This window comes from Stomoxys calcitrans, chromosome 1 (genome assembly GCF_963082655.1).
Source record: "Stomoxys calcitrans chromosome 1, idStoCalc2.1, whole genome shotgun sequence".
NCBI lineage: Eukaryota > Metazoa > Arthropoda > Insecta > Diptera > Muscidae > Stomoxys > Stomoxys calcitrans.
This window is the reverse complement of record NC_081552.1, coordinates 255,354,639-255,369,345: the sequence shown is the minus strand read 5'-3', so window position 1 is coordinate 255,369,345 and position 14,707 is coordinate 255,354,639. Positions and strand designations below refer to the sequence as shown.

The 14,707-nt window shown below is 40.0% G+C and overlaps 1 protein-coding gene across 1 annotated transcript in view; it reads left to right on the top strand.

Annotated features, from left to right (window-relative positions):
* Window positions 1-14,707, top strand: part of LOC106094753 (glutamate receptor 1) — a 184,559-nt gene that overhangs the window by 73,390 nt on the left and 96,462 nt on the right. Inside the window, exon 4 of the mRNA XM_059360354.1 lies at window positions 12,915-13,168. Coding sequence (XP_059216337.1) covers window positions 12,915-13,168 — 254 coding nt within the window. The remainder of the gene's footprint in view (window positions 1-12,914; window positions 13,169-14,707) is intronic.

Below are 14,707 nucleotides of genomic sequence, written 5' to 3'. Positions count from 1 at the left end.
GTTGGATATCATAACAAAACATGTCGTGCAAAATTTCATTCCAATCGGATAATAATTGCGACCTCTAGAGACCCAAAATTCAAGATCCAAGAACGGTTTGTATGGCAGCTATATCAAAACATGGACAGATATGGCCCATTTACAATCCAAACCAACCTACGCTAATAAGAAGTATTTGTGCAAATTTTCAAGCGGCTAGCTTTACTCCTTCGAAAGTTAGCGTGCTCTCGACAGACAGACGGACGGACGGAAGAATGGACAGACAGATGGACGGACGGACATGGCTTGATCGACATAAAATGTCACGACGATCAAGAAAATGTATACTTTAAGGGGTCTCAGACGAATATTTCGAGTAGTTACAAACAGAATGACGAAATTAGTACACCCCCGTCCTATGGTGGAGAGTATAAAAATATTTACAAGTAAAAAGGCGTTAAGTTCGGCCGGGCCGAACTTTGGATACCCACCACCTCGGGTATATATGTAAACCACCTTTCATCAAAATTCGGTGAAAATTTCATACCTTATACTCATATACCTCATACCGATCTGAACTATATACGACACGGATGTCGAAAAGCCGAACATAAGTCACTGTGTGAAATTTCAGTGAAATCGGATTATAAATGCGCCTTTTATGGGGCCAAGACATTAAATCGAGATATCGGTCTACATGGCAGCTATATCCAAATCTGGACCGATTTGGGCCAAGTTGCATAAACATGTCGAAGAGCCTAACACTAAGCACTGTCCCAAATTTCGGCGAAATCGGACAATAAACGCCTCTTTTATAGGCCCTAAACCTTAAATCCAGAGATCGGTCTATATGGCAGCTATATGCAAATCTGGACTGATCTGGGCAAAATTAAAGAAGGACGTCGAAGAGCCTAACCAAACTCACTGTCTCAAATTTCAGCGAAATCGGACAATATATGCGTATTTTATGGCCCCAAAACCTAAAACCTAGATATCGGTCTATATGGCAGCTATATCCAAATCTGGACCGATCTGTGCGATATTGCAGAAGTTTGTCAAGGGGCTTAACTTAACTCACTGTTCCAAATTTCGGGGACATCGGGCAATAAATGAGCATTTTATGGGCCCAAAACCATAAATCAAGAAATCGGTCTATATGGCAGCTATATCCAAATTTGGACCGATCTGGACCAAATTGAAGAAATATGTCAAAGGGCCTAGCACATCTCACTGTCCTAAATTGCAGCAAAATCGGATAATGAATGTGGCTATTATGGGCCTTACACCATAAATCGGAGGATCGATCTATATGGCAGCTATATCCAAATCTGGCCCGATCTGAGCCAAATTAACGAAGGATGTCGATAGGCCTTACACAATTCACTGCCCCGAATTTCATCAAAATCGGATAATAAATGTGGCTTTTGTGGGCCTAAGACCCTAAACCGGAGGATCGGTCTATATGGCAGCTATATCCAAATCTGAACCGATCAGGGCCAAATTAAAGAATCATGTCAAAGGGCCTAAGACAACTCACTGTCCCAAATTTCAGCGAAATCAGACCATAAATGTGGCTTTTATGGGACTTAGACCCTAAATCTTAGGATCGGTCTATATGGCAACTATATCCAAATCTGGACCGATCTGAGCCAAATTGACAAAGGATGTCGAAGGGCCTAACGCAACTCACTGTCCCAAATTTCAACAAAATCGGATAATAAATGTGGCTTTTATGGGCCTAAGACCCTAAATCGGCGGATCGGTCTATATGGGGGCTATATCAAGATATAGTCCGATATAGCCCATCTTCGAACTTAACCTGCTTATGGACGAAAAAAGAATTTGTGCAAAATTTCAGCCCAATATCTCTATTTTTAAAGACTGTAGCGTGATTTCAACAGACAGACGGACGGACATGGCTAGATCGTCTTAGATTTTTACGCTGATCAAGAATATATATACTTTATAGGATATTTCGATGTGTTGCAAACGGAATGACAAAATGAATATACCCCCATCCTTCGGTGGTGGGTATAAAAAAACTTTCTTACAGTAGAGTTGATGCCTAGAAACTCCAGCTCCTTCACGAATGACGTCGGTTTAACATTATTGTAAACACCTTCAATGTCAAGAAATGCTACCATTGTATATTCCTTGACAGCGAGAGAACGCTCTATGTAGGCGACTTAGTCGTGAAGGATTGTTTCAGTAGACTTGCCCTTACATGATGTTGCCGAGATAGGCGATCTCTAGGGATTTCTGCCCATCATATGTTTCTATCAACTTCTTCAGGATGAAGGGTGACAGATTATTCGGACGAAAATCTTTGGCTTTCGCATGATACGGTTTTCCTGCTCCCTACATAATATATTAGGAAATTTTGTTTTTTTTTATTTTGTTGGTTAAACATAGTGGCCTAGGAAATGATTTTTTTTTCAAAAAATTTTCAATTTTGTTTTTTTCGTAAATTAAAAAAAAATTAAAAAATAATAACTAAGTCAATTCAAATGCTCCAACTTAAATTTATCAAATTCGGACAAGCGAATCGAGGTTTTTAAATTACTGAGTTAAAACAAAATTTAGCTTTATAAAACCCTCACAAATAAACAAAACCATAATTCCTGCCCAGTTTTTTCAAGTGCACTTATACACATACAAGGATTTATATAAATTCATATAAATTTATGAATATACCAAACCAAATCAGAGTCAATCTTCGATGTCACAAATATTGATGGCATAGCCATTGCTATGTGGCCAACTTCTCCTTACCCGCTAAGATTTTCATCTGTGTTTATTTTCATATCTGGTCATAGTTTACATGTAAACTACAACATAACACATCCTGCCTTCTTTGGCATTATTCAGAGTGGGTATCGCACATAAGCCATGTGGGAGTGTGAGAGTGTGGGTGTATAAGTGTGCTTATTTTGTTGCTATCTAGCCTTGGCTATGTTGTTTCTATTTTTGGCATAAAAACAAGGGTGGGCAAATATTGTTCAATTTTCGCTAAATTGAAAATCGATTTTTGTTATTGTTGTCTTTGGTTCCTGTTTGGAGACTATGCCATTTCTAAGGGAGGGTGGGGGTGGGGGGGAAATAAACATCAACGCAACGAAACAAATCTTTATGTTTTCTTTCCATGAATGTGCGTCGTTGATAGTTTGATTCGTTTTACTATGGCTTTCCGCTATTTTTTCCTAAACAATTTTCAAAAACCAAAATCCGTTTTGTGTCATAGTGGAGCAAAAAGAAAAACAAAAGCTACTTTAAGGACTAGTGCAAGCAGTGAAATAGAACAATCGAATGTGTATAACCACAGCATAAGGACCATGAATGGCAATTTAAAGATCTATTATGACGAAGTTAAAAAAAACACAAAATAAGCTGGGAAAATCCAACCCTATTAGTTTTTCTGGGGAATTCTGTTTTAGGAGGATTTTTTTTTTTTTTTTTAATTTTAACCCCTGCTCAGTATATGTCCCCATGAACACATGTAATGTTAGGAATTAAGGAGGGAATAAGAGAAAAATATTTATTTAAATAAGTTTAACATTTCTGTGTGTCTTAGTCAAGTGTATAGGCATTCGGGGAAGTCGCTTACGAACTATACGGGTGTGAGAGGAATTCTCTGTATTGTGCAAAAGGGATTAAGTTCCTGGAAAATTTTGACACACACCGCATGAAAATGTAAATCGAACAGCCCTGATTTCGACTATGCTCAAGTGAAGCACCTGTTCATATATGAGACTTATATTCCTGCATTATTAAATATAGACACAAGTATTAAGAAGGTCAGAGGGAGTGAAGAAGTTTTACTTTTTTTATACCCTCCACCATAAGATGGGGGGTATACTAATTTCGTCATTCTGTTTGTAACTACTCGAAATATTCGTCTGAGACCCCATAAAGTATATATATTCTTGATCGTCGTGAAATTTTATGTCGATCTAGCCATGTCCGTCCGTCCGTCCGTCCGTCTGTCTGTCGAAAGCACGCTAACTTCCGAAGGAGTTAAGCTAGGCGCTTGAAATTTTGCACAAATAATTCTTATTAGTGTAGGTCGGTTGGTATTGTAAATGGGCCATATCGGTCCATGTTTTGATATAGCTGCCATATAAACCGATCTTGGGTCTTGATTTCTTGAGCCTCTAGAGTGCGCAATTCTTATCCGATTGGGATGAAATTTTGCACGACGTGTTTTGTTATGACATCCAACAACTGTGATAAGTATGGTTCAAATCGGTCCATAACCTGATATAGCTGCCATATAAACCGATCTTGGGTCTTGACTTCTTGAGCCTCTAGAGTGCGCAATTCTTATCCGATTGGAATGAAATTTTGCACCACGTGTTTTGTAATGACATCCAACAACTGTGCCAAGTATGGTTCAAATCGGTTTATAACCTGATACAGCTGCCATATAAACCGATCTTGGGTCTTGACTTCTTGAGCCTCTAGAGTGCGCAATTCTTATCCGATTGGAATGAAATTTCGCACGACATGTTTTGTTACGATATCCAACAACTGTGCTAAGTATGGTTCAAATCGGTTCATAACCTGATATAGCTGCCATATAAACCGATCTTGGGTCTTGAATTCTTGAGCCTCTAGAGGGCGCAATTCTCATCCAATTTGAATGAATTTTGGCACGTAGTATTTTGTTATGATATCCAACAACTGTGCCAAATATGGTTCAAATCGGTTCATAACCTGATATAGCTGCCATATAAACCGATCTGGGATCTTGACTTCTTGAGCCTCTAGAGGTCGCAATTATTATCCGATTTGCCTGAAATTTTGTACGACGGATTCTCTTATGACCATTAACATACGTGTTTATTATGGTCTGAATCGGTTTATAGCCTGATATAGCTCCCATATAACTCGATCTCTCTATTTTACTTCTTGAGCCCACAAAGGGCGCAATTCTTATTCGAATTGGCTGATATTTTACACAGGTCTCCAACATATAATTTAATTGTGGTCCAAACCGGACCATATCTTGATATCGCTCTAATAGCAGAGCAAATCTTTTCTTATATCCTTTTTTTGCCTAAGAAGAGATGCCGGGAAAAGAACTCGACATGTGCGATCCATGGTGGAGGGTATATAAAATTCGGCGCGGCCGAACTTAGCACGCTTTTACTTGTTTTTCGCTTTTTTCGTCATCATATCATGTGTTGAACAACGGTCATAACATTGTACATGACATATAACGCACCAAATTTCTGTCAAATTAGGCACAAATTAAAGCATTAGAAGACTATATTCGAGGATTGGAAAGTATGGCAGCTATTTGGGTTGCCCAAAAAGTAATTGCGGATTTTTCATATAGTCGGCGTTGAAAAATTTTTTCATAGCTTGTGACTCTGTAATTGCATTCTTTCTTCTGTCAGTTATCAGCTGTGACTTTTAGTTTGCTTTAGAAAAAAAGTGTAAAAAAAGTATATCTGATTAAAGGTCATTCTAAGTTTTATTAAAAATGCATTTACTTTCTTTTAAAAAATCCGCAATTACTTTTTGGGCAAAACAATATATCAGATTATAGACCGATCGGCAGCGTACTTGGCACGGTTATAGTAACTCATAACAAAGCACTCGTTTCAGTCAAATCGGATAACAATTGCGGATTCCAGGGGCTTACCATGTCAAATCGGGAGATCGGTTTATATGGAAGGTATATCTGGTTGCTGACCGATTTGTAACTTACTTGGCACGGTTGTTAGAAGTCAAATTAAAACACTCCGAGCAAGATTTTAACCAAATCAGATAACAGTTTCGTCTTCCAGGGGCTCGAAAAGTCAAATCGAGAGATCGGCTTATATGGGAACTGTATCCAAATCTGAAAAGATATGACCCATTTGTAATCTCCAACGACCTACATCAATGAGAAGTAATGCAAATTTTGCCCCTGAACATTCCAATAAGGAACTGGGGCAAAATTCTTACATATCAATGAGTTCAGTCCGATTTAAGTTTTCAGCTCAACTATAAGGGGACTCCTTTTTATAGCCGAGTCCGAACGGTGTGCCGCAGTGCAACATCTCTTTGGAGAGAAGTTTTACATGGCATAGTACCTCACAAATGTTGCCAGCATTAGGAGGGGAAAACCACCGGTGAAAATTTTTTCTGATGGTCTCACCGGGATTGGATCCCAGGCGTTCAGGGTCATAGGTGGACATGTTAACCTCTACGCTACGGGGGCCTCTATGAGAAGTGCAAATTGGCCCATGATTTTGTATACCCTTCACCACCACTGTGGTACATTTGTTTGCAACGCTTAGAAGGAGAAGAGCTATACCCATTGACAAGTATACCGAACGGCTTAGAATCACTTCCTAATTCGATTTAGCTATGCCCGTCTGTCTGTCCATGTTGTGATTCAGTTACATGTTGTATTTATCGCCCGATTGTCATGAAATTTTGCACAGGTCTCTTTTTTGGCCCAAGGACAAACGCTATTGATTTTGAACGAAATCGGTTCAGATTTACTGAATTTGTTCCAAATCGGACCATATTTCGATATCGCTGCTATGGCGGCATAACTAATGCATTTTCACCGGATAATGACGAAAGGTATACCCGAAGTGGTCTGTATTCAAAGTTCGCCCTGGCCAAACGCCACAACGCCCTTACTTGCTTGAATTGAATATGCAATTTTTATACCCACCACCGTAGGATGGGGGGTGTATTCATTTAGTCATTCCATTTGCAAGACATCGAAATATCAATTTCCGACCGTACAAAGAATATATATTTCGGATCGTCGCAAAATTCTAAGACGATTTAACGATGTCCGTGTCTATCCGACTGTCCGTCCGTCTGTTGTAATCACTTTACAGTCTTCAAAAATTGAGATATTGAGCTGAAATTTGGCACAGATATGTCTTTTTGATGCACGATGTTTAAGTTCTTGAACGAGCCAAATCGGACCATATTTGGATATAGCTACTATGTAGACCGATCTGCCGATAAAGGGTTTAATGCCCAAAAATGCTTTTTTTATCTGATTTTACTGAAATTTGAAATATTGTAGTGAAGAGTTCTGGGCCACCAAACATCTTACCCAAATACGGTTCAGATCGGACTATATTTAGATATAGCTGCCATATAGACCGATCTCCCGATAAATGGGCTGAAATTGAAGACAGTGAGTTGTGTTAGGCCCTTCGGCATTCTTCGTCAATTTGGCTCAGATCGGTTCAGATTTGGATATAGCTGCCATATAGACCGATCTCTCAGTTTTAGGTTTTGGGGCCATAAAAGCCGCATTTATAGTCCGATGACGCCGAAATTTGGGGCAGTGAGTTGTGCAAAGACTCTCGACATACTTCTGCAATATAGAACAGGTCAGTTCAGATTTGGGTATAGCTGCAATATAGACCGATCCGCCGATTTAAGGTTTTGGGGCCATAAAAGGCGCATTTATTGTCCGATTTCGTCGAATTATGGGACAGTGAGTTGTGTTAGGTTCTTCGACATTTTTCTGCAACTTGGCTCAGATAGGTCCAGATTTGGATATAGCTGCCATATATACAAATCTCTCGATTTAAGGTTTTGGGGCCATAAGAGGCGCATTTATTGTCAGATTTCGTCGAATTTTCGGACAGTGAGATGTGTTTGGTTCTTCGACATTTTTCTGTAACTTGGCCCAGATCGGTCCAGATTTGAATATAGCTGCCATATAGACGGATCTCTCGATTTAAGGTTTTTGGCCCATAAAAGGGGCATTTATTGTCCGAAAGCGCCGAAATCTGGGACAGTGAGTTGCGTTTTTGGTCCATAAAAGGCCCATTTATTGTCCGATTTCGCCCAAATTTGCGACATTGAGTTAAGATAAGCCCTTCGATATTCTTCTCCAATTTGGTTCAGATCTGTCCAGATTTGGGTATAGCTGCCATATAGACCGATATCTCGATTTAAAGTCTTGGCCCCCATAAAAGGCGTATTTATAATCCGATTTCACCGAAATTTGACACAGTGACTTATGTTGGGCTTTGCGACATCCGTGTCGTATATGGTTCAGATTGGTTTATTTTTAGATATAGGTACTAAAAAGACCAATATTTTGTTATATACAATTGAACAATGACTTTTACTCGTATTGGGTTGCCCAAAAAGTAATTGCGGATTTTTTTAAAGAAAGTAAATGCATTTTTAATAAAACTTAGAATGAACTTTAATCAAATATGCTTTTTTTACACTTCTTTTCTGAAGCAAGTTAAAAGTAGCAGCTGATAACTGACAGAAGAAAGAATGCAATTACAGAGTCACGAGCTGTGAAAAAATTTGTCAACGCCGACTATATGGAAAATCCGCAATTACTTTTTGGGCAACCCAATATTTGGTCCAAATCGAAACATATTTAGATATAGCTACTATGGGGCATACGGTATGTATTTTTCACCGGATTTTGGCGACAGGTGGTTTACATATATACCCGAGGTGGTGTGTATTCAAAGTTCGGCCCGGCCGAATTTAACGCCTTTTTACTTGTTTTCTTTTTTTCTGTGTATGTGGAACACATAAACACCGAACAAGCAAACCTACACCGCTACTGCGGTGCAGGATTTTATAATGAATTTGTGTTTGATAAGCATACAGAATCACTTCCCGATTCGTCTAAGCCATGCATGTCTGCCCGTCTGCCTTTTCGGTTCAAATTGGATTGTTCGTTCAATTTGTACTAAAATTGCAATTTCAGAGATTTAGTAGGACTGCCCCTAATGCTTTACCATTTTGTGGTCCTTGCAATTTTCTATACAATATTTGCCACCTTTTCATCCTCTATGCAACAGATCCAATCGCTCTCTGAATCACGATGACTATCTTAAAAAACATATCACAATTAGTTTCTCATTTCGACTGACCTTGAATTCCAATTCAAATTCTCGTTATCGTCAACAAACAGTTCAACTTCCTGTCCCAATTGTAACAAAAACGCGGCGTTATATAAACATGCAAAAAAGCGACAAAACAAAAACTATTGACTTTAGAGTCCATGTGGCTGCTCTTAGAAACGTGTCATATGAACTTAAAAGTCAACGGAAAGCAGAAAAAACACATAAAAATGGGACAAACAGGGAATGTTTTGTTTCAATTCAGAAACAACTCCGGCATCACCATCGCAATCACCATGACCAGCACTTCGTGCACATCAGATTATTGTCATCAGCATTGATTAAACATAACAAAGAACGTGTTGATGGTAACCACTTTGCAGGCTCCATACTCCCATGGAGTACAGAGCTGGGAACGGGAGGGCGGGCTGGCCCAGCAATCGCAGTGTTGAAATCAAAAATGGTACAAACTAACAACATTTGGTAAGACAATGCATTTTTAAAAACTCAAGGGTATTGTTGGACGTTGATGGCAACACACAGATTTACTTTAGACACAGATATACACATACACAGATATACACACATACACACACTGACAAGTTATCACGTTTTCTGTGAGACAAAAGCATGTCTTCCCCACATACATTGAAACATTTACGCAAGAAAAAAAAAAAAAAAAAAACAGAACCAACACTCTGCCAAAAGCGTGTGCCTGCTAAGGATATCAGAATTCATGCTTATAGAGCCATATAGTCGCATACAGTCCCTCTGTTCATAGAACAATGGCTGAAGGTTGGGCTTCCACTGTTGCTGCTGGTGCTGCTGCTGATACTGGAAGTGAATTGAAAACAATGGCTATCGACTTTCATAGAAAATTGAAATAAATGAGTCTTTGATTAGATTTGACGCCATTCATTTGGTTGCAGTTTTTCCGTTGCTTTTTTTTTTGTTTTCTCCTTTATTTTGGTCTTTGTGTCAGCAAGAGTTTCTTGACAGAGTTACATTTTAGCATTTTTGTGATATTTGAATTTTTTCTTCTTTTGTTTGGCGTATATTTCTCTGTACCACAATGACACATAACAACATTGTTAAGTCTTACTGCTTTGTGTGCAGTTTGAAAAAGGCGTAGAAGAGGATTTTTTAATGAGGATGAGATAATGCTAAAGTTGATGAAATTTGTTATTAATAGATGAATTCACTAATACTAATTTATATCAAAAATTCTGATAAAAGTTTCTTTTTATTAAAATTTAGAGAATTTGTTTGCAACACCCAGAAGGAAGAGAGGTAGACCCATCGATAAGTATAGCGATCGATTCAGAATCACTTTCTGATTAAGATGGACGGACAGACGGACGGACAGACAGACGGACGGACATACGGACGGACAGACGGTCAGACAGACGGACGGACAGACGGACGGACGGACAGACGGACAGACAGACGGACAGACAGACGGACAGACAGACGGACAGACAGACGGACAGACAGACGGACAGACAGACGGACAGACAGACGGACAGACAGACGGACAGACAGACGGACAGACAGACGGACAGACAGACAGACGGACAGACAGACAGACGGACAGACAGACGGATAGACAGACGGACAGACAGACGGACGGACGTACGGACAGACGGACGAGCAGACGGATGGACGGACAGACGTCCCAAATTTCGGCCAAAGCGTACAATAAATGCGCCATTTATGTCCCCAAAACCTTAAATTGCCAAATCCGTCTATATGGCAGCTATAAGCAAATCTTGATCGATCTGAGCCAAATTGCAGAGTGTTGTCGAAGAGCCTAACGCAACTCACTGTCCCATATTTCGGCGTCACCCGACAATAAATGCGGTTTTTATGGGCCCAAAACCTTGAATCGAGAGATCGGTCTATATGGCAGCTATATCCAAATTCCGACATATTTGGGCCAAATTGACGAAGGATGTCGAAGGGCCTAACGCAACTCACTGTCCCAAATTTCGGGGACATTGGATAATAAATGCGGCTTTTATCAGCCCAAAACCTTGAATCGAGAGATCGGTCTATATGGCAGCTATATTCAAATTCCGACACATTTGGGCCAAATTGGAGAAGGATGTCGAAGGGCCTTACACAACTCACTGTTCAGCAAAATCGGATAATAAATGTGGCTTTTACGGAACTAAGATCCTAAATCGGCGGATCGGTCTATATATGGGGCTATATCGAGATATATTCCGATATAGCCCGTCTTCGAACTTAACCTGCCTATGGACAAAAAAGTATCTGTGCAAGTTTCAAGTCAATATCACCACTTTTCAAGGCTGTAGCGTGATTTCAACAGACAGACGGACGACAGACGGACGGACAGACAGACGGACAGACGAACGAACAGACGAACGGACAGACGGATGGACAGACGAATGAACAGACGAACGGACAGACGGACGGACAGAAGGAAACACAGACGGACGGACAGACGGACGGACAGAAGGAAGCACAGACGGAAGGACGTACAGACGGACGTACAGACGGAAGGACAGACAGACGGACGGACAGACGAATGAACAGACGAACGGACAGACGGACGGACAGACGGACGGAAAGACGGACGGACAGACAAAGCGACGGACAGACGGACGGCAGACGGACGGACACACGGAAGGACAGACAGACGGACGTACAGACGGACAGAAGGGCGTTCAGACAGACAGACGGACGGACGGACAGAGGGATGTCAAAAATTAACTTTATAAACCACCATAATATGGAGGTATACTAATCTAGTCATTCCGTTTGTAACACTTCGAAATATTCGTCTAAGTATTCTTAGACGAATATTTCTTGATCCTCTCGACGTTCTGAGTTGATCTAGCCCTGTCCGTCCGTCCGTGTGTCGAAATCACGATAGAGGTCGAACGCGTAAAGCTAGCCGCTTGAAAATTTTCACAGTTACTTTGTATCGATGTAGGTCATTGAGGATTGCAAATGGGCCATATCGGTTCAGAGTTTGATATAGCTCCCATATAAACCGATCGCCCGATTAAACTTCTTGAGTCGTTAAAAGCCGCAATTTTTGTCCGATTTGGCTGAAATTTTAAACGCTGTGTTCTGTTGCGACTTCCAACAACTGTGCCTAATATGGTTGAAATCAGTCTATAACCTGATATAGCTCCCAATAAACCGATCTCCCGATTTGACTTCCAGAACCTTTGCAAGCCGCAATATTTGTACGATTTGGCTGAAGTTTTGCATGTGGTGTCCTTCCTAAAACTGTGCCAAATACGGTCCTAATCGGTCAAGAACCTGATATAGCGCCCATATAAATCGGTCTCAGGATCATCCTTGTATGATTCCTAGAAGCTTTAATTTTTGCTGGTTTGACAGAAGTTTGATATGTAGAATAAAATAATGCCCTTCAACTAGATTTAGTTTGTATACATTTTTATTAGAATCCATGGTGGTGGGTTCCCAAGATTCAGCCCGGCCGAATGTAGCACGCGTTTACTTGTTTTTAATTTGTTTGCAAATTTGCCCATGAACATTCTACTAAGGAACTGGGGCAAACTTCTCTCATATCACTTAGTGCTGTCCGATTTAAAATTTAAGCTCAATGATAAGGGGCCTACTGTTTATAGCGGAGTCCGAACGGCGTACGGCAGCTTTCTGGGGAGAAGTTTTAACATGGCAGTACCTCACAAATGTAGCCAGCATTAGGAGGGGATTTTTAATTTATTTGTATTTATTTTTTTGGAGCGCACATTTAGCCTGTGCCTAGCTTAGGTGTATGCCCTTTGTGGAAAGGGGCTAATTTATATCCTCACCCTCTTTTCAACCTTACCTAAACTAATGTATTTTACAGAATATTTTCAAAATTCTTACTTGTCTAAAAATGTTTATAGATTTTCCATCTGATATAAAATTTTACCAATTTAATCTACATGTAATATAATCTCTGTTGTATGAAATCAGTTTAACCATACCAAGGGACGACGCCTTTATCTCTGCGAGTTTGTGTATTTTATAAATATTCTCTATTGCTACTAATATCTGTGTATCTCATTTGGTTGTGTTTGGTATTTTTTGTGTTTCCTCTCATTCAAGGTCTTTTGCGGTTGCAACAAATCTACCAGGGCTTAAAGCCCGGAAATGAATCATTTCAAGTTGAGATGGTAAAGCGCATTGCCAATGTTACCATGGCCATTGATTTCCTGCACACTCTGGAGGATTTGGGTCGCTTCACTAACAAATACATTGTGCTCGATTGTCCAACGGAAATGGCCAAGGAGATCCTAATCCAACATGTTAGAGACATATCATTGGGTCGCCGCACATATCACTATTTGCTCAGTGGTTTGGTAAGTATAACTAACCCCCACCCCCCTTGTGCCCACTGATAGCCGTCAAATAGGAATTCTGCTTAGCCCCATCGCAAGAGACCCCAATTCCCTATGCCTTACCACCACAACTGCTCTAACACCCACGCACACACATAGAAAATGTTTGGATGTGGCAAGTCATGCTTGCGGAAATATAGAACATACTTTTCCTATGCCATTGTTGCATTAGTTTATGTTCGTGTCTGTGTGTGTGTGTGTGTGTATACATGTGTTTGCATGACTTGTATATGTGATAAAGGATATTACAAAATAAGAGTATTATATATGAATGTCCCAACAACAACAGCAACAACAACAAATGGATTTTCAATTCAAGGCTAATAATAAGAGAATTGTATTTTGGTTTTAGCTGAAAGCACTTTAAGGGACAAAATATAAAGAGTTAAATTTTAATGAATACATAGCATTTGTTTGACTTGGATGGATGAACTTTAGCAAAACTTCCAAGTTCTTTGTTTTGACTTGATTCGACTCAGTAAGAAGCGAAAACAAATATTTGCTAGAAAAGTTTTTCTATGTTTATACCTTTTGCTTTGGGAAATAAATTATGGAGCCAACCATACTTTTTATACCCACAGCAATAGGATGGGTGTATTCACCTAGTCATTCGTTTTGTTACACCTCGAAATGTTGATCTGGGACCCCCTAAAATGTGTACTATATATTCTTGATCGTCTTGACATTCTAAGTCGTTCTAGCCATGTCCATCTGTCCGTCCGTTCATCTTTGGCAATCACAATAGCGGTCGATTATAATTTTGCAATTTTGCACACATACTTCTCATTGATGTTGCTCGTTGGGGATTGCAAATGATCCATATCGGTTCAGAATTAGATAAAATAGAAAAAATTTTCAGCCGTAGCTTTTCCCTCCCAATGCTGACAACACTTGTGAGGTACTATGCCATATAAAACATCTCTCCAAAGAGGTGCCGCACTGCAGCACGCCGTTCGAACTCGGCTATGAAAAGGCTTAGGCTTAGGCAAACTTGAAGTTTGCCCCTGTTCTTTGGGGGAATGTTCATGGGCAAAATTTGTATTTGTATGTAGCGGAACAGCACATATTTTCTGACCATGGTAACATGGGGCCCAAATAAAAGGCATTTCGAACTGAAACATGCATCTGATATCACTTTACTGGGCCACTTGTCTGAGACCGCACCATCTGCTTAATAAACTTTAATCAGTACATATTCACCAACCATTGAAATATGGTGCTCCAATGAAAGGGCTTTGGGAGTAGAATACAAATCTGAAACTTAATTTTGAAGCCAATAGTCTGGGGCCACCTCACCCCCCAACAACGGGCATTTGGACCTAACACGAAACTATGGAGAACATAATGGAGAAAGAGGAAACTTCATCATTACAGGTATGAAGACCAACAGTGAAAATTTGGAAATGAATGAAAACAAATAGCAAGGCGTTAAGTTCGGCCGAATCGAACTTTGTGTGCCAAATTGCAGAAATATGTCGAGGGACCTAACTTAACTCACTG